Source organism: Onychostoma macrolepis, chromosome 16, assembly GCF_012432095.1.
Source record: "Onychostoma macrolepis isolate SWU-2019 chromosome 16, ASM1243209v1, whole genome shotgun sequence".
Taxonomy (NCBI): domain Eukaryota; kingdom Metazoa; phylum Chordata; class Actinopteri; order Cypriniformes; family Cyprinidae; genus Onychostoma; species Onychostoma macrolepis.
The window spans coordinates 21,886,355-21,909,510 of NC_081170.1; the positions used below are offsets into that span (position 1 = coordinate 21,886,355).

The window sequence follows — 23,156 nt, forward strand, 5'->3', positions numbered from 1 at the left end:
CACAGGTTGAGATTACAAACAACTTTGCAAAGCTGATGGCACATTTTTTTGCAAACTATGATTTCAGGAAACATCAAACTGCTTAACAACTGTATGTGGGTAACATAGAAACTTGTGACCATAATCAGCTAATGCTTCTAGGAAATACGCCCCTGAACTGTTAAACTGAAGTGACAGCTATGAAACTTTTGCATGTTTTCTAAGATGCACATGTAGTCTTTTTGACTGGTTAGTTACTTACTTAGTTATGGACTGCAGCTTTTCAAGTGAAATTCAAAGGGAACGTTTCCACCAGTCAAAAAGACTATATGTGCATCTTAGAAAACATGCAAAAGTTTCATAGCTGTCACTTCAGTTTAACAGTTCAGGGGTGTATTTCCTAGAAGCATTAGCTGATTATGGTCACAAGTTTCTATGTTACCCACATACAGTTGTTAAGCAGTTTGATGTTTCCTGAAATGATAGTTTGCAAAAAATGTGCCATCAGCTTTGCAAAGTTGTTTGTAATCTCAACCTGTGGTAGAAAGTACTAATATATGTCTTTCATTCTGAATGTGACTGGTTGAATGCTTCTAATATTTAATTTTTATTATAGCCTGTTAGAACTTACGCCTTCTCCCAATCTGGATACATTTTGCTTAGACCTACTTAAAATTGGTTAATAAACAGAACTGCATGCATCTTGCGTAAGAACGTTGTTGCCAGAGCTACTTCTCTCTGTTTATGTCTATGACGAATCATGCAGTTACTGGGCTACTCCACAGCGGTTCCTACAAGAACCAGTCTAGAATAGTCTGAATAAAAAAACTTATTGTATACAAACGTAAGCCAAAAACACGGTTTGGAAAATGGATTCATGATGTACTCGCTTATTATATACATTTTGTAAATTTTGAACACAAAAGAGTTATGGACTGCAGCTTTAACTACTCATTTAAAAAGTACACTTTCAATTTTCACATGTTTTAAATGCTGTAGAAAAATTAACTACATTTTATATGTCCTGACTTTGTAGGACTCTTGGGCTAGAACCTTACCAAAATATTCATCTTTAAATTAAAAAAACAGCTGATTTTTTTGCCATTTTATTGTAGCTGTTTATGGCCAAGTTAAATAGTAGCTTAATAATCTTCTCCAGCTGGCTAAAACATGTCCACATTTCTGCTTATTTATAATTAAATTATTGATTACACATTTAATTCTTAGGGGAAATTATATTTTTATTTATGTTTTTGAGCACTTACCTCACCCCCACCTAACTTCTTCACAATGACACCGAACATTTACAGGCAGATACAGTCATAATAAGTCAAGTGACCTTTATTCAGTGATTTAAGTTCAGTTCTATATTTGTGTAAAATTTAGACAGTAATGTTGTTATTCAGCATCAGTCAGTTCAATATTGATTGAATTCAGTTTAATAACCGTTGATGTTGCAAAATTAATCAGTTTATAAATTTCCAAACATATGTTCAAGAGGAGTCTAATCATTCAGTCTTGTCAATCATCATTACTTGCATATATCCACCTTTTTCCTGAGTAACTGATAAGTGTTGCCATGATGGATTCTAAGTTCTGTTTGGATGCTGTTATGTTCCGGTCTCCACAGAAACCCATGTTAAAACGGGATAAAAATATATTGACTGAATTAATTAAACATTTTCAATATAACTACATATACAAATGTCAACAAGGTTAACTGTGCTGTTGTTGGCTGCCACAGTAACTGCAATAAATTGAGTGTTTTATCATTCTGTGTAAAAAATCCCACGAACTTCACCCCAATCGGGAGCTGTATGTAGGATATGAGCTCTCATCTGTTTTCATTGCAGCTAACCTTTGACCGCTTCATGTCATCTACCCACTTCATTAAAATTTGACAGGTGAGTCACTGGAGAAAGACGGTCATTGTGACACCGTACAGTGATGAAACTGGACCCTGTTGAAAAAAAAAGCAGCATGTGCTGGTTAGGTTTGTTTTATGGCAGCTGGTTTAAGCTGGTCCTGGGCAGTTGCTAGTGGCTTAGGACCAGCTAAGGGCTGGTGGCTTAAACCAGCTCATGACCAGCTAAGGACCAACTAAGGGCCAGCTTAAACCAGCTCAAGCCAGCCAGCGTGCTTCAAAACATATCTAAGCAGCATATGCTGGGGTTTTTTTCAACATGGGAGTCATGTGCTTGTATGAGATTTTTATTTATTTATTTATTTTTTAAATAGACTCTACTGCAAGTTATTTTACTTATTTCACTCAAGAGCATGGTCTACTCCTTGTCTTGCTGACAAGAAATAATGATTCATACCACAGGTCAGGAGCTGTTGTTACAAGCACACAATTTTCTGAAAATGTTTGCAAATTTTACTATAGTATTGCTGAACTGTGTGGATAACGAAGAAACATGTGAACACAGTCAGCTAACAATGGTTTTACACCCCTGAACTGTGAATCTGAAGCAACAATTGTGATACTGTTTCTAGTTGTCTCTCGAGAAAACAATGTTATTCCAGTGAAGTATGCAATATAGAATATAGTTGCTAGACAATGTGCCTTTACTTTGTTCTCTAAGATGCACCTACTGTCAGTAACTACGTTTACATGGACATGTTTTTCATTTGGATTGAAATAATTCACACTGATAAAATCAAACATTGATTGGGCTGATGAGTGCACTGCATGGATATACAGGGTTTTCTGCTAAAGATATGCATACTAGCCAGGGCTCGGATTGAGGGGGGATGTGGGGGGTGCTCCGATAATATAGATCTAGGATCCTCAAATCTGGCTCTCGAGATCCACTTTCCTGCAGAGTTTAGCTCCAACCCTAATCAAACACACCTGAGCATGTTAATCAATGTCTTCAGGATCATTTGAAAATCACAAGTAGGTGAGTTGGATCAGGGTTTGAGCTAAACTCTTCAGGAAAGTGGATCTCGCGAGCCAGATTTGAGGATCCCTGATATTAAGGTGTCCAGACATGCCACTTCCCGGGGACACGTTCTGCACAGGATTTCTAACCCTGCAAACATGTCCCTGAGGGTCCCATGCTGGCTTTTTGCGGGCACAGTGGGCTAGGGCCAGCCCACACCAAACATTAACAGGCCCAGTGTGCCCAACGGGTCCTGACTTTTTACGTCCCTCGGGACAGGCTTCGGGCCAATTTTCACGTCATAGTTCAGACGCGGGCCGGGCCTCGGGCCTGTTTTAGGCTTCTCCTTCTTTTTATATTTTAGACATCCATCAATTAGTGATAAAAAAAAATTTGCTGTGCTGGTGGAAACAACATGAGAACGTGCTACCGCGACTGTCAAGTGTTTAGTGTCCCGCCCAGAGTATGTGAGCGGAGTGGAGCGGCAACATTTTCCCCTCCGCGCTCTGAGCATTTAATAATCGCTCCGCTCCGGATTCACCATTTCCCGCTCCCGCTCCACTCCTCGCTCAATGATATCAGAAACACTGCTCTGCCTTCGCTCCGCAGCTAAAGTATTTCAGTATGTTTGGAATATCACAGTTCTGTTCATAAGGCATATTAAAAGAAAAACATAACATAAATAAAAATAACAAGAGAGTTTCAAAGAGGCTTATTGGAACACTAGTGTGCAAACTTTTTCCTACCACATGCCAAGCTAGCTAATAACATGGTTGTCAGCATTAAAAGGTATACAAAAGGTATATATGTTTGTGATGAAAATAACAGTACATTATTTTACCTACGGATCGCTGCATTTCTTACAGATTTCTGTTCATTCGAAATCAGGTACAGACGAAGTAGCACTGTAAGATTATATTTGTTTGAATGTATTACTGAGAGAGCTATTGCGTGTGAATAAGTGTTGTACCTGTTTAAATCATGCTTTCACCTGAAAATATTCAGTATCTAGAAGGAACAAACAAATTCCTTGAGAAATAACTTCCCGCTCATGTCCATTGCCGTCATCCTAGTCTTCACATTCTTTCTGATTTGAGTGATCCATCTGTATTCAAGTTAGCTAAATAGGCAAAATGTGAATCCTTGCTAAATATGCAGTTATATTACGGACTGTTGGCATGAATTGTACTTGTGATTGAGCGGTGGTGGAGCACTCTAGGAGCGAGTGAAAACCATGACGCTCCAACTTTTAAAAAATTCGCTCCTCCCTCCATTCAAAATCACACCGATCCACTCCACTCCGCTCCGCTCACAGACTCTGGTCTCACCAGAAGCATCAGCATGCATGCCGTCAGCGCAGCTGAAGAGTTCTGCATTCAAATGCACGCAATAGGCTAAAGCTTGCTGCAAAGCACCGGCAAAATAATTACCATTAATGTGTCAGAGGGAAATAGTAAGGAGATATTTGAATTATTTAGGCTACTAATAAACTAGTGTTATCTGAGTCCGTGTCGCAAAGATGACGATCCAGACTTTAGAGAGAAGTGCATCTTTACGGATTATGATTATAATGAAAGAGTTTTTTTTTTCAATTTGTTTTATTTTGTTAAGTAGTCATTTAAAGCGTTCTATAGATATATTTATCAAGGCATGTATTCGCTGAGTTTTGGTACATTTTTGTGAAGCGCTCCTGTTCAAGACCGAGACGGCAGAAAGTGCATCATGTTTGTTTTCTTTATTTTATAAAAACACAACATTTTGTTGATATTGTGAGTGCACACAAATAAAAGTAGACCCTTTACAGTTCCGAATTATGTATTACTCTTACCTTTATGAGCAAAAATAACAGCGTAGCCTATTTTAAGTTGTTTCCACTGAAAAAAATGCAAGTGATTGCACTGGCGCCTCCATGTCCTGTAAAGCGCGATTTAGCTTCCACTCTCCGCACAAACTATTGGATATAGCGCACATTTATCTAGGTTTAACGTTTAAGTATCGTTATATGCTTGAACTGTTTTATATCTCTAGATTTTATTTTAGGCAAGTCGTGATGATTTGAGAAGGTTAAACTGATCAAACATAGGCTATGATCAGCTCACTGTCTGCCAAGCCAGATTTGAGATGCACTGAATGCACTGGTTACTATGTAAAATTACTGTTTAAAAGTACTGCACTGCTAAATCTACAGTGTCATCTAACAGTGTAGCTAGTTTTTGTCATTAGCTCATTAGAAAAAAAATATCTTAATCCGCAAAAAAAGTTTTTACGCTTGCTTGAGGTGGATTTTGACTTGTGCAAAAAAAGGGTTAATGTGAATAATGGAAGATATAAACACATTTGCAGAATAAATTCCTATAAATAATGCCCATCAAAAAAGTCATGTGGCTTTGCACTATGGGAGCAGCAGACCGATCTTATATTTACATTTAGTCATTTTGCTTTTACTTAAGCGACTTACAATTGGGGAATACACAAAGCGATTCTTCATAAGAAGTATTATTTCATGGACATATTTATATAAACTTTTTTAAAAAACATAATTTTATTTAATTAATACATTTTAAGCAGCCAAGGGCAGAAATTTAGATTTTAGATTTTTACTGGGCCCATCTTTCTTCATTAAAATGTATTTTTTGTTGTTGTTGTTTTGTTTGCAACTGCAACAAGCTGGAAATTATACAGCTATAATGTAATTTCAAAATGTATAAAGACACTTGCTAGAAAACAATACATATGTTGCAAAACATTACTAAATTACTAAACATTACTATGTAATTTTCAGTACACAATTTTTAAAATGATCACTGTCACTCCCTTACCCCCTACCCTCTTTTTACAAAAGTCAGATTTTGTCGCCATCTACATACAATTTTTATTTAATTTGGGAACAATAGCATTAAGACAGAACATTTGAGTTATCATTCTAGTTTCTCCACCCCCAAGTCCTCATCTTCCACCACCACCCCTTTCAGATAGCAATAAAACTGGAGGCATGCATTCATTTCACCATTCTACTGTTCTACCAGAACTTAACCTGAGACTTGAAGAATCGCTTCTTACTTTCCAACAAGGTAAGGCAATTAAACAAAATTATTGATATATATAATCATTATTATTAGGTGTCTTTAACTACTATGTATTAACTTAAAAAAAAAAAAAATGTTGGGTACAATACTTACTGTATTCATTACAAAACGCACCAGCTTCTATTGAGGTGGGATTTTTAAGGTTAGGGACAGTTACAGATGCAATAACAAACTGCAGGTGTAATTACCTGCAGGTATTTTTAAAGGGGCCATGAAATAGAGAATCATAATGTTCTTGATATTTACACATAAGAGGTTACTCTACAGCAGGCATCCTCAAATCTGGCCCACTCCTGCAGAGTTTAGCTCTAACCCTAATCAAACACACCCGAGCATGCTAATCAGAGTCTTCAAGATCATTAGAAAATCTCAGGTAGGTGAGTTTGATCAGGGTTGGAGCTAAACTCCGCTGCAGATTGGCCCTCCAGGGAAAGATTTGAGGAACCCTGCTCTACAGTAAAAACATACTGCAAGCTTCAGAACTCAAAGTAAGCAAAGCATGGAGACACAGGTCTTACTCAAAAAGAACAAAATCCTCTTAAAATATAAACGTATTAAACTGCATTTCGTGACCCCTTTCAATATAAGTGCAATGTAAAAATAATTATGTACACACTGGGCCTCATTTATCAATCTAACATTGAAACAAGTGCAGATAAATGTGGTGGCTGAAAACAATCATCATTTGAATATCACGCCCCTAAAAACACCCCTGTTTAGAAGCCTTGCCCCTGGAGTTTATGACATGGAGAAACATAACCCAGCTAAAAATAGGAAGTAATCTCATGAAGGAGAATTTTTTTTTTTTTTACTCCAAAAACACTTGTTAAACCTTGTAATTGCAAATAATTACATTGATTTATATGTATATTAAAATACCGGTAAATATAACTAAACATAAACATTATAGTCTATTTAGTTCCCCTCACTCCACAACAAATCCTTTAAATTTAACGGTATTCCGAACAGAACAACAATGAAAAATAAGTAGCTATTAAATTATATATTAAACTATAAAATAAAACACAAATTAGGCTATAGTGCCATTCATTATAAACAGCATACAACGTCAAGCTAAAATGAGTTTATTTAAAGCAAACTGAAATGCCACTGGGCTCACGAGCCTCTCTCATTCGACAAGAATCCAAATGTTTCCATTTTCGCCATTTTGTTGCTAAACTATTATTCATTATGTAGCCTAAACAAGGCGTTGTACTTCACTCATGTTCCAATATCCACATAAAATCCTCCACATGTGCAAAAATGTTTGTTTGGGCGCTGCATGCTGATTTTACAGTGGACCTTGTAAACTGAGGTTTTGATTGACTGGATTTTAGTTTGATGATGAATGCCTGAAATGTCAAGTAAGCAACACTAAAACTGTGTGTGCGTGAGGCGCCTGCGCAATCAGATGGATTTAATAAAATAAAGATAACAGGCTAAAGAAAAGAAATAAATGCATTAAGAGTGTCACAAAAACAAGCGTAGACAGCAACATAACTACCATGTTCAAGACCCAGAAAGATAGTAAGGACATCATTACAGTTCATGTGACATCAGTGGTTCAAGCATAATGTTATGAAGCTACAGGAATACTTTTACGTGTGCAAAAGAAAACAAAAATAATGACTTTATTCAACAATTTCTTCTCTTCCGTGTCAGGCTTCGTTGCACGTTTATTAGAGTATCACGACGCATGCGCAGGAGCCGAGATCTGGCGTAGAACATCCATCTCTCTTAGTTCATCATCTGTATATTCTGGTTCAAATAAGTAAGGCTGGGCAAAACATTGCAAGTCATGCTCTCTGTAGAAATCTTCAGACATGTTTATGAAGACGTGTATCTTCTTCTACTTGTAAACAAAGCGCAGTGCATACGGTTTCTACATCAGAACACCAGCACCACATTATTTATTGTTTGGACTCACATTTTCAATCTGTAACATGTCACACTAGGATTCAGAGACATTCCTAGACATTTTGAGGGGCAGGGGCTCAAATGGAAAAAAGGACACTTCTCATATTTAATTAAATTTTTTTTATAAACAAAATGTTAAATACATTAACACATCTCCAATTATTTGCCAATTTATTTTAATTCCCGCACACTCACCCAATTTCATGTTGTTTCATTTTTCAATAGATGTCTACAAAATAATCAGTTCACAGAGACCATGGTCTTCTTTAACATTCACTATTTTTATCACAAGAACAGGCAAAAACAAAGGAAACTAAGCCACAATGTACATGTTTTCTATGCTACTAGTCTCAAGTATAGGCTATATATTTAGAATAAATGACTGCACAAAGGAGATGGACATATTTCACTAATAATTTGTTTATTTTGCACAAGATAATAAATTGTTTTAATTCTTTTGGTGTTATTGTAATATATATGCCCATGTTATATTGCCTTAGCTAAACTTTAGCTAACTTATTACATGGTAGCTTATGAGTCATGGATGTTAACAAGACAAATTAACTTTTACAGCTAATTATCCAAAAGACAAAAGGCAAATAAATTCGAGGCACAGGTAGCTTAGTCTTTTGCTCATCACCACTCACCTCCACACCAAGACAAACACAACTGGAAAGGGAGGGAAGGCTCTCTGCCTGACTACGATGTGCATGTGCTGATCAATGTGTGCTACACTGCTGTGCTGCGTGCCTATGCGGAGACGCAGAGGGGAGAAAGGCATCGGAACTCGACAGTGTCTCAACATTTCCTGACCCGACTTGATATTTTGATTTTTTATTTGTTTGACAGGGAAAGTTGTGCGCAAACAAAAACACACACACATACATATATATATATATATATATATATATATATATATATATATATCAATATAAATATAAATATAATAAAAGTTGTTGTGATGAGTGATGAGTGCTGCCAACTGCGATACAAACTACAAAAAATGATATTCCCTCATAGGAAATTTCCTTTCAAATTTCATCTTTGTTTTGACCAGGAACAGGAAAGTCATGGATTCTGCAATCTTAAAATGTACTCAAAGTCTTACTAGTGCTGAAGACATGAGGAACCAAACCAAACTTATGATGCAGCCCTATGCTAACTGGGAAGAGTATCTGACTCCAGCACCTCTATCCATAGCCATCCTGGGAGAGCTGGTTTTCATTTCATCCTCAACAGATTTCTCTATCAGTAAAAATCCACCTAAAGATGGCTATCAATTCATCAAATACCCTGATTCCTTTCGCGCTTGCCTCATGCAAGTGTGTAACTCTGGTTGGTGGGCATTTAATGAGGCCCATAAGAGCATGGATCAGATCCGCCTCCATACTGCCCAAGTTCCAGATTACATGAAAACTGCTGTGAAGATTCTGTTCCAAGGCGATGATGAAGTTGTCAAAGCTCATCTTCCTGATCAGCTGAATAATATCAGAGTCATAGCAAATGAATGTCTTGAGTTGTCTAATGTAGCTGAAAAGCGTTTCACTGATGTTATTAATATCATCCAAGAACTGCTAGAAGCATGTGTGAATGCAGAGCACTTCTATGGGGAAGAAATGGAAGCTGTCAAGAAGAAACTAGAAGAGAGTAAACTGAGGAAGCAGTCAGCTCAGGAGATCAAGAAAAGGACTGATAAGGTAGTTAGTGCCATAGAGACAGAACTGGAACAGGCTCATGAGAGCTACAAGACAGCTCTTAAATCTCTCCCTAATGGATGGGAAATGATTGGCATGGATGTTGTGGGTGGGATATCACAGAGTCTCGTAGTCCTGGTTAATGGACTGATAAAGAATGCTACTCAGCCATTGGAAATGTCTTTTCCAGCAGCGACTATTGCAGACACTGCAAGTCACATTAAAGTTCAGGAAAGTGCAAGAGATGTGGTAGCTGAAATAAATGTATATAGCAAGTCGGCTGAAATTTTAAACTGTGCACAGACTATCCAGCAATTTATGAATGCGAATAGTAAAGTTGATGACATTGACTGGACAAATCTGTATGATCAAAAGGACAAAAATACAAAGACGGATTTCACAGCAAAACAGTTTGAAAGAATCAATGAAACTTTAAAGAAAATCTCTGACTGCCCAGCAAAGATACAAGCTCAGAAGTTATGCATAGATGGCATGGAAATATGCAACCAGCTTGCAAAATATGCACCAGATGGCGAATGTGACAAAACAAAAAGCACTGAGATAATAAATAAGGTCTTGGATCTGATCAAGTCAGCTTATATTTTTGATAGCAAAAGCAAAGCCATCACAAATTCTCCAGGCATTTTCCCAAAACCACCAATGATGTATAAAGAAAACAAAGCAGATAGAAGTAGTATCTTACAGAAGACCACAGAGAATGCAAGAATTGCCGTAGAGCAGACCCGAGCTCAGCTGAACAAGACAAGAGAAACTTATGAAAAGTGTGTGGAGAACCTAGAGAAGAACCAGAAGGAACTAACTGAAATCCTGGTCACTATGAGAAATTGTGAACTGAAAGAGATCGACTTCAGAACTACTATAGAGATGCTGGTCAAAGGAATGGATGCCATGGGGAGAGTGAAAGAGCAATGGGAGAAGATGGTTCACTTCTTTCAAATGGTTTCCAGCATTGTGAAAACCAGCCTGAGCAAAACTCTCACAAACTTTGTCTCCACATCAGAGAAAACACAAGTCCTCTCCTACAATGCAAAGCTCTTCTCAAAAGATCTTCTCTACAACCAAGCCTTCCAAGCCTGTAACATCGCTAGTCTGGTCCATATGATCTCTGCAACATACACAGAAGTTTCCAGCAAGTACCTGATGGACCGTGTCAGTTCACTGGGCAAACTAATGGCCATGGATAAAAGTAAGCCAGAATTTGAGCAAGAGCGACAACAGCTCCAGAACAGCTGTGATGAGGCACAGAAAGGCATCTTAAGGCTTGTCCTGAAGAATAAAGATGAGTATGACAAGAAGAGTATTGCGAGACTAGAAAGAATTGATCGAGAATTGCTTGCCATTCTACCTGCTGCTCTTCCAGAAGAAATCAAGAGTATTCAAGAGGTTGTTCAAGCTGGATTCCCTAAAGAAGAAGAAGCATCATATTACTGAGGGAATGTACTGAAGAAATGTGTGTTTTCAAGTTTTACATTGGTAAGTGCCAGATGATAATATAATTCAGATTGAAGCATTGTTTTTCTTTAACATATAGTCATGATAGATAATTTTAGACAATTATGTTCTTAAAACTATTAAAAATATTTTATCAAATAATATTATTTGACTTTTTTTGGATGGGATTGTCAGAGTATTTTTTTAAATTGTCATGAATTCAGACATTTCACTGAAGAAACATCATGAAATTAAATTTTATAATACTAAAAACTTGCATCCAATCTTAATTTGACTTAAGCATTGTCTGCGTGATAGTTTTGTCTGTTGAAATGATTTAGGATTTCTGGATTTAAATAACTGTGTATTTCTTTTTAGAAAATACAAGACAAGACAAAAGCCTCTTCTTTCAAAAGCAACGATTCCTGTCATTGATCAACATCTGCATTTTCCCCCCAGATTAAGTGTGGAAAATTGGTGAACTTCTTTTTGAGTATATGGGATTTCATGGGATTTTACTTATGGTGTTTGCTTATGGATTTCTCTTTGAATTTAGATATACTTCTGTTTACTTTTCCATTAAGAATGTGTTTTTATTAAGGCATGTACTCTAGGCAAATATTACTGGAGAGTACAATTAATACTTTAGTTCTGCTTTAATTTCAATTGCTCTTATATTGTCTTCCGCTTCTTGATATAATCAACTCTTCTGCTTTCCAATTTTTGCTTCTTCCTAATAATTTGCCATGATTTAAACTTAAATAAATTGGTAACACTTAACAATATGTTCCTATTTATTAACATTAGATATCTATATTAGTTAACATAAACTAATAATACCAAATCCTTCTAAAGCATTTATTAGTTAATGATAATTTCAACATTAAATTTTACTAATACATTATTGAAATCAAAATTCTGATAACCTGTTGGCCAGAGGTTACATTTAAGGCTTTTAGCAGTGATTATCAAAGCAACTAAAAAAAAAAAAAAAGAATAAATGTTGATTATTATAACAAACTACTTGTGTTTTTATTTTATTTCTTAATCAATGTACATGTATTTTAATTGATTATATTAATAATTGTTTACAATAACAAGCATTTAGTGATGAAAATACAAACATTTCAACCAAGAACTAAGGCATGGACAGAAGGACGAGCTGAAAAGGATGTTATAATGATTTAACCACACCATTTACCAAAAATGTATGTAACTCAAATATGTATAAATGACACAATGCAAAATCAGACGTTTTTTAAAAATGGAAAGAGAAATCACCTGCAGTCTAAGTCTAGAAGCCCATATATATATTTTTTTATAATGGATATTATTAATATTTTTAATCCCACACAATAGTGACCGTAAAAAAGTTTTTCATTTATAAAGCTCTACAAACCGCACCGACTGATGTTTTAGTGCACTTCCTGCAAATATGGAAAAAATAAAGGGTCTCAATTAAATATGTGCAGTTTCACATGATTATTGCAAATTGTCACATGACCAGAGCAGTTTATTTCCTGTTTGCACCTTGAGCAGATGATGGATGCATCAAAGCTCCAAAACGAAAGGCTAGTAAAGTGTGTTAACAAAGATATGACAAAGATTTTTGGTACACATTATCTTTAGGGTGTCTAGTATTAATCTATGAATTGACATATATTCAGTTTTATTGAGTGTGGTCATAGAATGAGTAAACATGTTGATAGTCACAATAGTGACCGGTGGGATAACGTGAACTTAGTTATACAATATAAATCCAATTGCAGTTGTTAGTGAAAATTGCAATAAAATGTTGCAATAACAAAATATTGCACTAAATTAAAAATTCAAATGTTACAAAAAATTTACATTATTGATGTTGTAATACTGGTAGCACTAATATAAAAATTTGATGTTATATTTTACAAAGTAGTAACAATTTTGAAATGCGCTGATGGTTGTATTTTTTTGTCTTTTATCTCATTGTTCCTATCAATGTTGTATATGTTTTTTATGCATAATAGTAACCCTAGAATGTGATCAAACAGTTTAAAATAGCTGGGCTAAGATATATAACTATTTTTAGGACTGCAGGAATATGTTAATTCAGTACTCACCTTATCCCACTGGTCACAATTGTGACCGACCATAAAACACAATTTTTCCACATACTCCCTCCCCAGTCGCCAGAATTCGGGATATCAGTTTCCGGTTTACGTTAAATGTTGAAATGATGGTGAAGGTAAAGTAAATTTAAAAATAAGGGAATGCATAATTAAACATTCAATGCTGGATGTTATATACACAATAACGATGATAATTAAAATAAAACCTCTAGAATTTTTTCCCAAAACTTTGTTTGAGATCCAACAATAACTGGCTCCAGCATATCACCGCAGACTGCCTGTTGATGACTCCAATAGGCATGTCTGTGGCTGCTAAAAGCCATTCCAGCTTAAAACACTTAATTTGCCTGGCTACAGTAACTGTTTTCATTAGATTTAGAGTTATATTAAACATCCCACCAGCTCGACCGGGCTCCCTTGTCCCTCCGGCTCCACCTTGGTCAGTTGTCGACCATCCGCCACCTCAGGATTCCACTCCTCTGGCTTCACCTCGTCCCTCCATCCCTCTGGCTCTGCATGGCTCCTCCTTCCCTCCAGTTCCACCTTCGTTCTCAGTCACTCTGGCTCAACTGTGGTTTTCCGGAGCCTGCTGCTCCTTGGCTCTCCGGATCCTCAGTGTCACTCAGGGTCCGTGTCTGCTCGGCTTCATCTGGGTCTCCATCATCATCGCAGGAGCTCGAATCCCTGGTTCCACCTCCTAGCCCTCAATTAGTGATTGTGTTTTTTTGTGTTTTTTGTTGTTGTTGTTTTTTTTAAATAAATAAACTACTTCTGAGTTTTTATTTTATTTCTGAATCTATGTGCAACAAAATGCATTTCAATTGATTATATTAATAATGATTAAAAAACATGTTTCTGTTTCTCTCTTTCAAAAATAACTCTTGAAGCTTCACAATATTGCTCTTTTGCAACTATTTATGGCCAAGGCAAACTCAAATATGTATACATGACACAATGCATAATCAGACATTTTTAAAAGTGGAAAAGAGTAATCACCTGCAGTCTAGGTCTAGAAGCCCATATTTTGTAATGGGCATTATTAATTGAAAACAATTATTAATAATATAAATCTCACAGTGTTGTGGACAGGCAGAGAATCGTATATAGATAGTCCACACAAATCTTACAAGGTTAAATTAATGACACAGCTGAACACAAGAACTAATCATATTAGTAACTTTGACAACCAAAGAAAGCGGGAAAATCAAACAAAGGAACTGAATACAAACTAAAAGTCCATGAAATTGAAACTAACTGAATGTAACTGTGATAATAAATGTATTTGTAAAGCACTTTTCACAATAAAAATTGGTCCAAAAATACATTATCTTATACCAGTAGTCTTTAGGCGATTTGCATGATGACACAATCGCAAGAGAGATTTACTCCCACTATGATGTGTGACTTTGTCTTGAAGCTATTATATTTCAGATTTAAGATCTTTAAGATATTATATTTATATTGGTTTAATTATATTAAGTAAATAGTCGTAGGTCTCTGACTGGATGAACTGCCACTCACTAATCAGAGAAAAAAATAAAATAAATAAATAAATATATATATATATATATATATATATATATATATATATATCTGTTACGGGGCTGACGAGACGAGAGGCGTGCGGATCCATGTGCAGGCTTTTATTAGGCAGAGACGTGGTCATAACAGGCAGGGTCAAACAATGGCAAACAGGTATGGCAGGGACAAGACAAAGAGTAAACGGAGACAAGCGTGGGTCGATGATCAGCGAACAGTATCCAGAGGGGCGAGACAGGAGAGGTAATCCAACAACGTAAGCGATAGTCCAGGCAGGGGAAAACACAATCCGACAAAGGCTAGGCAAGGCAAGGCTAGGAAAACTAATAGGGCTCTGTAGGGCAGCAATAATGCGTACAATACTCGGCCCGAGGGAGAGAATGTCCAGGGTTGAAATGGTGTGTGTGATTAGTGATGCTGTGTGATCAGGTGTGCGTGTGATTAGTGCAATGAGTGATTGGTGACAGCTGTGATCAGTGTTGGATGATGGGAATTGGAGTCCATGTGATGTGTGGTGTAAAAGTCCATGTGGTGAGCGGGTGACCTCTAGTGGTGAATGAACGGGAGTGCAGACCAGATTCGTGACAATATATATATATATATATATATATACAGGTGCTGGTCATATAATTAGAATATCATCAAAAAGTTGAATTTATACTTGATGATATTCTAATTATATGACCAGCACCTGTATACCAAATACCAAAATGTCACTACAATCAGGTTTTATTATTTTAAAGCATCTTTACTGTTACTTCCTCACCCCATGATAGCAGGTTTCATGCAGATCACATTTCAGTATTTGATACAATACAGGTGCATCTCAATAAATTAGAATGTCGTGGAAAAGTTCATGTATTTCAGTAATTCAACTCAAACTGTGAAACTCGTGTATTAAATAAATTCAATGCACACAGACTGAAGTAGTTTAAGTCTTTGGTTCTTTTAATTGTGATGATTTAGGTTCACATTTAACAAAAACCCACCAATTCACTATCTCAACAAATTAGAATACTTCATAAAATATTTTTAGTGAATTGTTGGCATTCTGGAAAGTATGTTCATTTACTGTATATGTACTCAATACTTGGTAGCGGCTCCTTTTGCTTTAATTACTGCCTCAATTCGGTGTGGCATGGAGGTGATCAGTTTGTGGCACTGCTGAGGTGGTATGGAAGCCCAGGTTTCTTTGACAGTGGCCTTCAGGTCATCTGCATTGTTGGGCCTGGTGTCTCTCATCTTCCTCTTGACAATACAGATTCTCTATGGGGTTCAGGTCTGGTGAGTTTGCCGGCCAATCAAGCACAGTAACACCTTGGTCATTGAACCAGCTTTTGGCACCTTTGGCAGTGTGGGCAGGTGCCAAGTCCTGCTGGAAAATGAAATCAGCATCTCCATAAAGCTTATCAGCAGAAGGAAGCATGAAGTGCTCTAAAATTTCCTGGTAGATGGCTGCGTTGACTGTGGACTTCAGAAAACACAGTGGACCAACACCAGCAGATGACATGGCAACCCAAATCATTACTGACTGTGGAAAGTACACACTGGACTTCAAGCAACATGGATTCTGTGCCTCTCCACTCTTCCTTCAGACTCTGGGACCTTGATTTCCAAATGAAATGCAAAATTTACTTTCATCTGAAAAGAGGACTTTGGACCACTGAGTAACAGTCCAGTTCTTTTTCTCCACAGCCCAGTTAAGATGCTTCTGACGTTGTCTCTGGTTCAGAAGTGGCTTGGTAGCCATTTTCCCGAAGACGTCTGAGCGTGGTGACTCTTGATGCACTGACTCCAGCTTCAGTCCACTCCTTGTGAAGCTCTCCCAAGTGTTTGAATCAGCTTTGGTTGACTGTATTCTCAAGCTTGCGGTCATTCCTGTTGCTTGTGCACCTTTTCCTACCCAAATTCTTCCTTGCAGTCAACTTTGTATTTAATATGCTTTGATACAGCACTCTGTAAACAGCCACACCTTTCAGTAATGACCTTCTGTGACTTACCATCTTTGTGGAGGGTGTCAATGATCGTCTTCTGGATCATTGCCAAGTCAGCAGTCTTCCCCATTATTGTGGTTTCAAAGAACAAGAGATACCCAGAATTAATACTGTATGGATGGTCATTTATTGAAACTCAAATGTAAATATTCTAATATTTTGAGATATTGGATTTTTGACTTTCATAAGCTGTAAGCTCTAATCATCAAAATTAAAATAAAAAAAAACTTTTGAAATGTTTTACTTTACATGTAATGAATCTAAAATATATGAAAGTTTCACTTTTTGAAATAAGTTACAAGAAAAAATTAACTTTTTCACGACATTCTAATTTATTGAGATGCACCTGTATGTATGCTCAGTATGCTTCTAAAACAGAAGTCTGCATCCTACAAAGGCTGCATATCCCGGCTGCCACATCATCAAGTGCTGCTGAAGGCCATCTCAATCAGAAGGATCCATGAAAGGCAGCCTTCGTTTTGCATCCTTAATTCAGCTGAATTTGAAGGATGCACGGGATGTATCCTTCATGACCCTAAATCACCCACAATCCTTTGTACACAATCCATTTTATGAAAATAAACTGACGAAAAACGAGTCAGTACTGAGCTTGTCTGAATTTATTATGAAATGTAAGACAAACATATTGTTTTCGGACATGAAAGCATAGATGTTATCTTTTGTTTTGGTGTAAATTACTCACTAAATGCTAAACTGCCAATAATGTTAGCCACTGGGAGAATGTAGATGGCTGTGTGTTTCATTGTATTGCATTAACAGAAAGCCAAATAATTTAAAGAATTGTAATACAAAGTATTTTTCCAAAACTAAGTTTTATTACTATTTTCATGCTTTGACGGTGAGGGCAGGAACATATGTGACGTAGCCATGTGCACTTAGGCTGCTAGACTGTCTCATTCTAGTTTTTAATGCCACGGGGGACTCTAGCCTACAAGCTTCTGAAGGACTGAACTAGGAAGGATGCAGACTCGGTAGGATACAGCCTTCCGTTTGAGAAGTACCCTCAGTCATTCAGTCTCTCCTCTTTTTGTGATTAGAACACATCAGTATGAAATGTCTGCAAAACATGTAAAACAACACCCTTTATACCTTGCCAATAACAGCTCTGTTCACAGCGAGCCATTTCAGTACATGTCTCTTTAAATGATAATGAGCTACTGCTCACCCCACCCCTCTCTTTGCACTACCATCAAAAACAAAACTAATCCACTGCCTCCTCAGTGACTCTTATGTTAGAAGAAAATGAAGACTCTTATGTTCACTTTTACATCCAACTACAAAACACCCGCATTGTCGGCGCCAATAGCCTAGTGGGCAGCACGCCGACATACTGCACCATTGTGCTTTGGACGTCCCAAGGTCGAGTCCCAGCTTGTGGACCTTTCCTGACACTGCCCCCTTCTTTGTCTCCCACTTCGCTTCCTGTCTAAATACTGTCCTGCCAAAAAAAAACACATACAAAAAAAACCTGCATTGCTTACAAGACATTGTTGTTGCTTCAGCTGTTCGAGAACAGAGAAAATGGCGAACAGTGTATTTCTGGCTAAGATAACTTTTCAAATAAAGTTTTTCCAAAGATGGTTTCTGTCATTTTAGGTAGTTGTTATCATGATGATGTATGTTCAAGTGTTCTGTTTAATTTTAGTTAGTTATTTGATGCTATAAAAATGGGGTGTGATGTCATGATTGTGTCCTAGCGATTGTGTCTGCAGGAGTTTGGGCGGGATGTTGATACTGTAGGTGTGTTCGACTTGAATGTACCACATTCTAAATCACATTCTTGCGCAAATTTGATGTCATACACTGATCAGTCTGTGCAATGCTGCTTCAAGTCGAACACACCTTGTGGCTCCAGCTCATGATCACTACTGCACAAACTCTGGCTCCAAATGATGTCAGCAGCTCATGATGAGAGCTGCCATATCCAGGACATTTTGGCTTTATTATTCCAGGATTGGGAATTTTTTAATTATTTTTATATATATATATATATATATATATATATACAGTCTATGGACTATATAAAATCATTCTGGAAGTGATCCCAACAATATTGTTCTTCTATATCGTTATAGTCGTAGTGTGATTTTCGCTGTTCTCTTAAATTTAAAAAGTTTTTAAAACTATATCTATATAGCTAGTTATAGTTATAGTTATCGCTTTTGGTGTGAACAGGCCTTTACTATTGGAAAGAGCGTAACAGATAACTTGGAATCACATGAGGCACCTCAGCCAATCGCATAATGGCGGTGATCTTAGTGGCCAAGAATCAGATTGTTAGGACAGTCAGTTACAGCTTACATTGCACAGTTTCTCCTGGATTAGTTTGCTCGTCTTGTGAATACATATTGCCAGGGCTGCGTTATCCTAATGGGCAACATGGGCTGCAGCCCAGGGCCCCAAACACTAGGGGCCCCCTGAGACAATTCTCTTTTGAGTCGTAAATAGGGTTGCCAAACGTTCTATATAAAACGGAATCGTCCCGTATTAAAGGCATCAGAGAAGCGTTCCGTATGAAAGATATATGGAATGCAGTTCGTCCCATATTTGCAGGCATATGCCGTATGATCACCTAGACCATACAAATAACAAATTAATTATTATTTTTACAAATCATTATTTGAATTGCGAACGTAGCCACTACAGGAAGTCTTTAAGACCACACGGAATCCTCTGCCGCCTGGTCGCTCCCGCGTCACAGCAAGTGGGATTTCAGCAAATCAGTTTGGGCGAATAATGTGATTATTGATCGTAAGCTGCAAAACATACAAACTACCAGAGGAAGAGGTCTTTCACTATTGTAATTGAATGTTGTTAAATAGAGAAACAAAATTATACATTTTTAAAAATGTAACTTCTGTATTAGCTATTAAACTTGGACCTCATTATTGAAAAACAAATTCAAGCACCAAAAGCAAACCACACTCTATGTGTTCTCTTTCATTAAAAAAAAATTTCATTTTCATGCATTCATAGGCTCCATGGTTGCAATAAAATTTTAGTTAAATTTTTTAAGTGCCATTGTTTAAAAATGCTTTATTGACTGACGTTTCATAGACGTTCAGTTGTGCTTTCAAATGTTATGCCTCAGTACATCCGCCTCCTAAATTATTACTATGTGCAGTCACAATTCCATAGTGGTAAAATTGACTCAGGCCAGTGGTTTGTGTAACGTGCATGACATATTGTATGACGGATGAGGATTTAACTGAGGAATTCTCTTTGAAGAAGAGCAGGAAGAATCCCTTTTAGTGGTGAGTGATATTTAATTAATTTTATTTGCTGGGCTGTTTCTGATTTGTAAGATTATTACTCGATAATATTGTTTAATTTATGTAAAAAGCCTATATGGTATTATGACATGCGCATTGTGTTTGTTTATTTTTATTTCACAAGTGTGCATTTATTTCAGAATGTGCGTGTCTTTATACGCTGTTTGTTCATTGAATATAACCAGTGAAGGCTATACCGGGGGTTGGGGGCCCCGCAGCTGCGTTAGCCCAGGGCCCCGCCAAGGCTTAACACAGCACTGTATTTTGCACAAGAAAAGTGATTTTGATGCTTCTGCTAATATCTGCTGATAGTGTTTAAAATAGATGACATTATATGATAAGTTTGGTGCTATCTTGCTGTGTTTGCAGAATGTGCTTTACTAAGCAGGAAAAAAGCAGCCCCAATTGCTGGTCACTGCAGTGCACATGAAGCCACAATTTAAGAATAGGTTTTATTCTGTTCATAAAAAAGAAAATATATATATATATATATATATATATATATATATTAATGCATAATTTTCCTTCTGGAGCATCAGTGAGCGTTTCAACCTTCTGTAATAGTTGCGTAGGAGTCCATCAGTTGTCCTCAGTCTGAAAAGATGGATCTCAAAATCATAGTCATTGTTGGAAAGGGTTCAAATACACACAAATTCAGAAAATCCAAATAATTTGTGGGACCTGAAGGATTTTTCTGAAGAACAGCAGGCAGTTTAACTGTTCAGAACAAACAAGGGACTCATGAACAATTATTACTAAACAAAAACACACTGTGGATCATTCAGATAACAACACAGTATTAAGAATCAAGGGGATGTAAACTTTTGAACGGGGTCATTTTTATAAATTCATCTATTATTTTCTCTTGTGGACTACATGTAAACATCTTGTGTGATAAATATCTTATTCAGGTCAGTACTAAATAAAAAATAACATTCATTTTGTATTATCCCTCTAATTTTGGTAAAATAATTAACATTTTGCAGATTCTTTAAGGTGTATGTAAACTTTTGACCTCAACTGTAAGTGATCACAACTGTCTACTTTTAATCTCTTAAATTAAAGTTACAGTTTTACCCTCTGTGTGTTATGGACGGACTCGGACACAAAGATGATAGGTGAGTATGAGGTGATTTATTGAAACAGGTTAAGCACACAGGTGAATTGAGAGGTGAGTAGATATCTTGGAAACGGCAATTCCGATGGGGATGACAAGGTGATGATACTTCTTTTCTTCTTCTAGGAATACAGGTAGACGAGACAGGTTGGATCCAGGGAGTGACACACACACACACACTTCGTGCTGGGACTTCTGCAGAGAGAGAGAGGGCGACACAAGGAGGAGGAACACAGGAGGTAAGTTTATACAAGGTAAGCGGTCTTAGAATATTGGAAGGATATAGTTCTCTTCGTTGTAGAATGTAGAGTTGTCTGAGTCCACGTAGCAAAGACGAGATCAGGTGCAGGTGTGTGTGATTAGAACTCCGGGGATGTGGAACGTTGTGATTGGTGGAGTGAAGGGCCTGACTGGTCTGTGACACTGTGCTTATTCCAGGAGGAATTGGGCAAGCCATACAATGCTGACACAAACACAATTTACAGCACAATGGAATACTTGTTGTCATCCTCCTTTTAAATAAATATTAAAAATGCTTTCACATTATTTACTTGTAATAATATCTTATTTTAATATTTGTGTGAAAATGGTTCATTTTTCCTGTTACACACAAACACAAAAAAAGACTATCAATAAATCTTTTGACAGTGATGTCACATATCATGGCGCATAATAATTTTAAGAGCTGTTTGACACAGTAACAGAGGTCTAAAATACTTAAGTAATTTTACTTGATTACTGTACTAAAGTATTATTTTGTGGTATTTGTACTTCAAGTACAATTTAAAGTGACTACTTGCACTTTAAAGGCACCAATCTGCCTCCATCCACTGAATTTTAAATTATTTTGCTCTAATTTTAACTTATATACTGTATGGTGGAAAAAAATGGTTTGTTTTATATTTTTATATTTTTTATTTATTTAATTTAGAGGTGAATATTTTTGGTAACATGAAATAACCTCAAAATACAAAACACATATTTAGTATTTTTTTTTCTGACCATCAAGTGTCAGTCACTCAATTCCAACTGTTAGGAAAGCATGGTAAATTCTAACCATTTACAACAGATAGTGCCGACAGTTCATAAAACTATTTCCACAGGGGCACACATTGCGGGTGATAACCTCCCCGTGCTGATTTGCATCGTATCATGCATGTGTAGATAGCCAGAGATATTGTCAAAAGCATCACACATCACGGCATGTTGCGCTGTGAGGATAACAAAATAGGCTATTACTCCTCATTGAAAATGTTTATTTTTTATTTTTTAATAAAACAGGTCTATTAATTTACACAATGAATTATAGACCTATAATTATTATTATTAACACTGCAGTCATCAATAAAAATTCAGAACAGCTTTATTTCATGCACAGATTTTCAAAAACAACCTGTAACACGAAATACGTTTCTTCGCATGTTTTTCACTATATTAAGGGAATAATTTAAGACCGTTATCAGCATATGCTAAAGTAGATTCGTCTCTCGTTGTCACACACACACACACACACACACACACACACACACACACACACACACACACACACACACACACACACACACACACACACACACACACACACACACACACACACACACACACACACACACACACACACACACACACACACACACACACACACACACACACACACACACACACACACACACACACACACACACACACACACACACACACACACACACACACACACACACACACACACACACACACACACACACACACACACACACACACACACACACACACACACACACACACACACACACACACACACACACACACACACACACACACACACACACACACACACACACACACACACACACACACACACACACACACACACACACACACACACACACACACACACACACACACACACACACACACACACACACACACACACACACACACACACTGTGCTGGGACTTCTGCAGAGAGAGAGGCGACACAAGGAGGAGGAACACAGGAGGTAAGTTTATACAAGGTAAGCGGTCTTAGAATATTGGAAGGATATAGTTCTCTTCGTTGTAGAATGTAGAGTTGTCTGAGTCCACGTAGCAAA

At 37.0% G+C, this 23,156-nt stretch overlaps 1 protein-coding gene across 1 annotated transcript; it reads left to right on the forward strand.

Annotated features, from left to right (window-relative positions):
• The first annotated feature begins 5,886 nt into the window (after positions 1 to 5,886).
• On the forward strand, positions 5,887 to 13,824 carry LOC131521904 (uncharacterized). Its single transcript, XM_058747030.1, has 3 exons — positions 5,887 to 5,935; positions 8,925 to 11,055; positions 11,392 to 13,824. The coding sequence occupies exon 2, from the start codon at positions 8,938 to 8,940 to the stop codon at positions 11,011 to 11,013; it is 2,076 nt and encodes a 691-aa protein (XP_058603013.1). The 5' UTR covers positions 5,887 to 5,935; positions 8,925 to 8,937; the 3' UTR covers positions 11,014 to 11,055; positions 11,392 to 13,824.
• Positions 13,825 to 23,156: the final 9,332 nt, after the last annotated feature.

What these genes read in the sequence shown, in the direction of transcription:
- LOC131521904 (XM_058747030.1), top strand. Translation starts at nt 8,938, where the DNA reads ATGGATTCTGCAATCTTAAAATGTACTCAAAGTCTTACTAGTGCTGAA.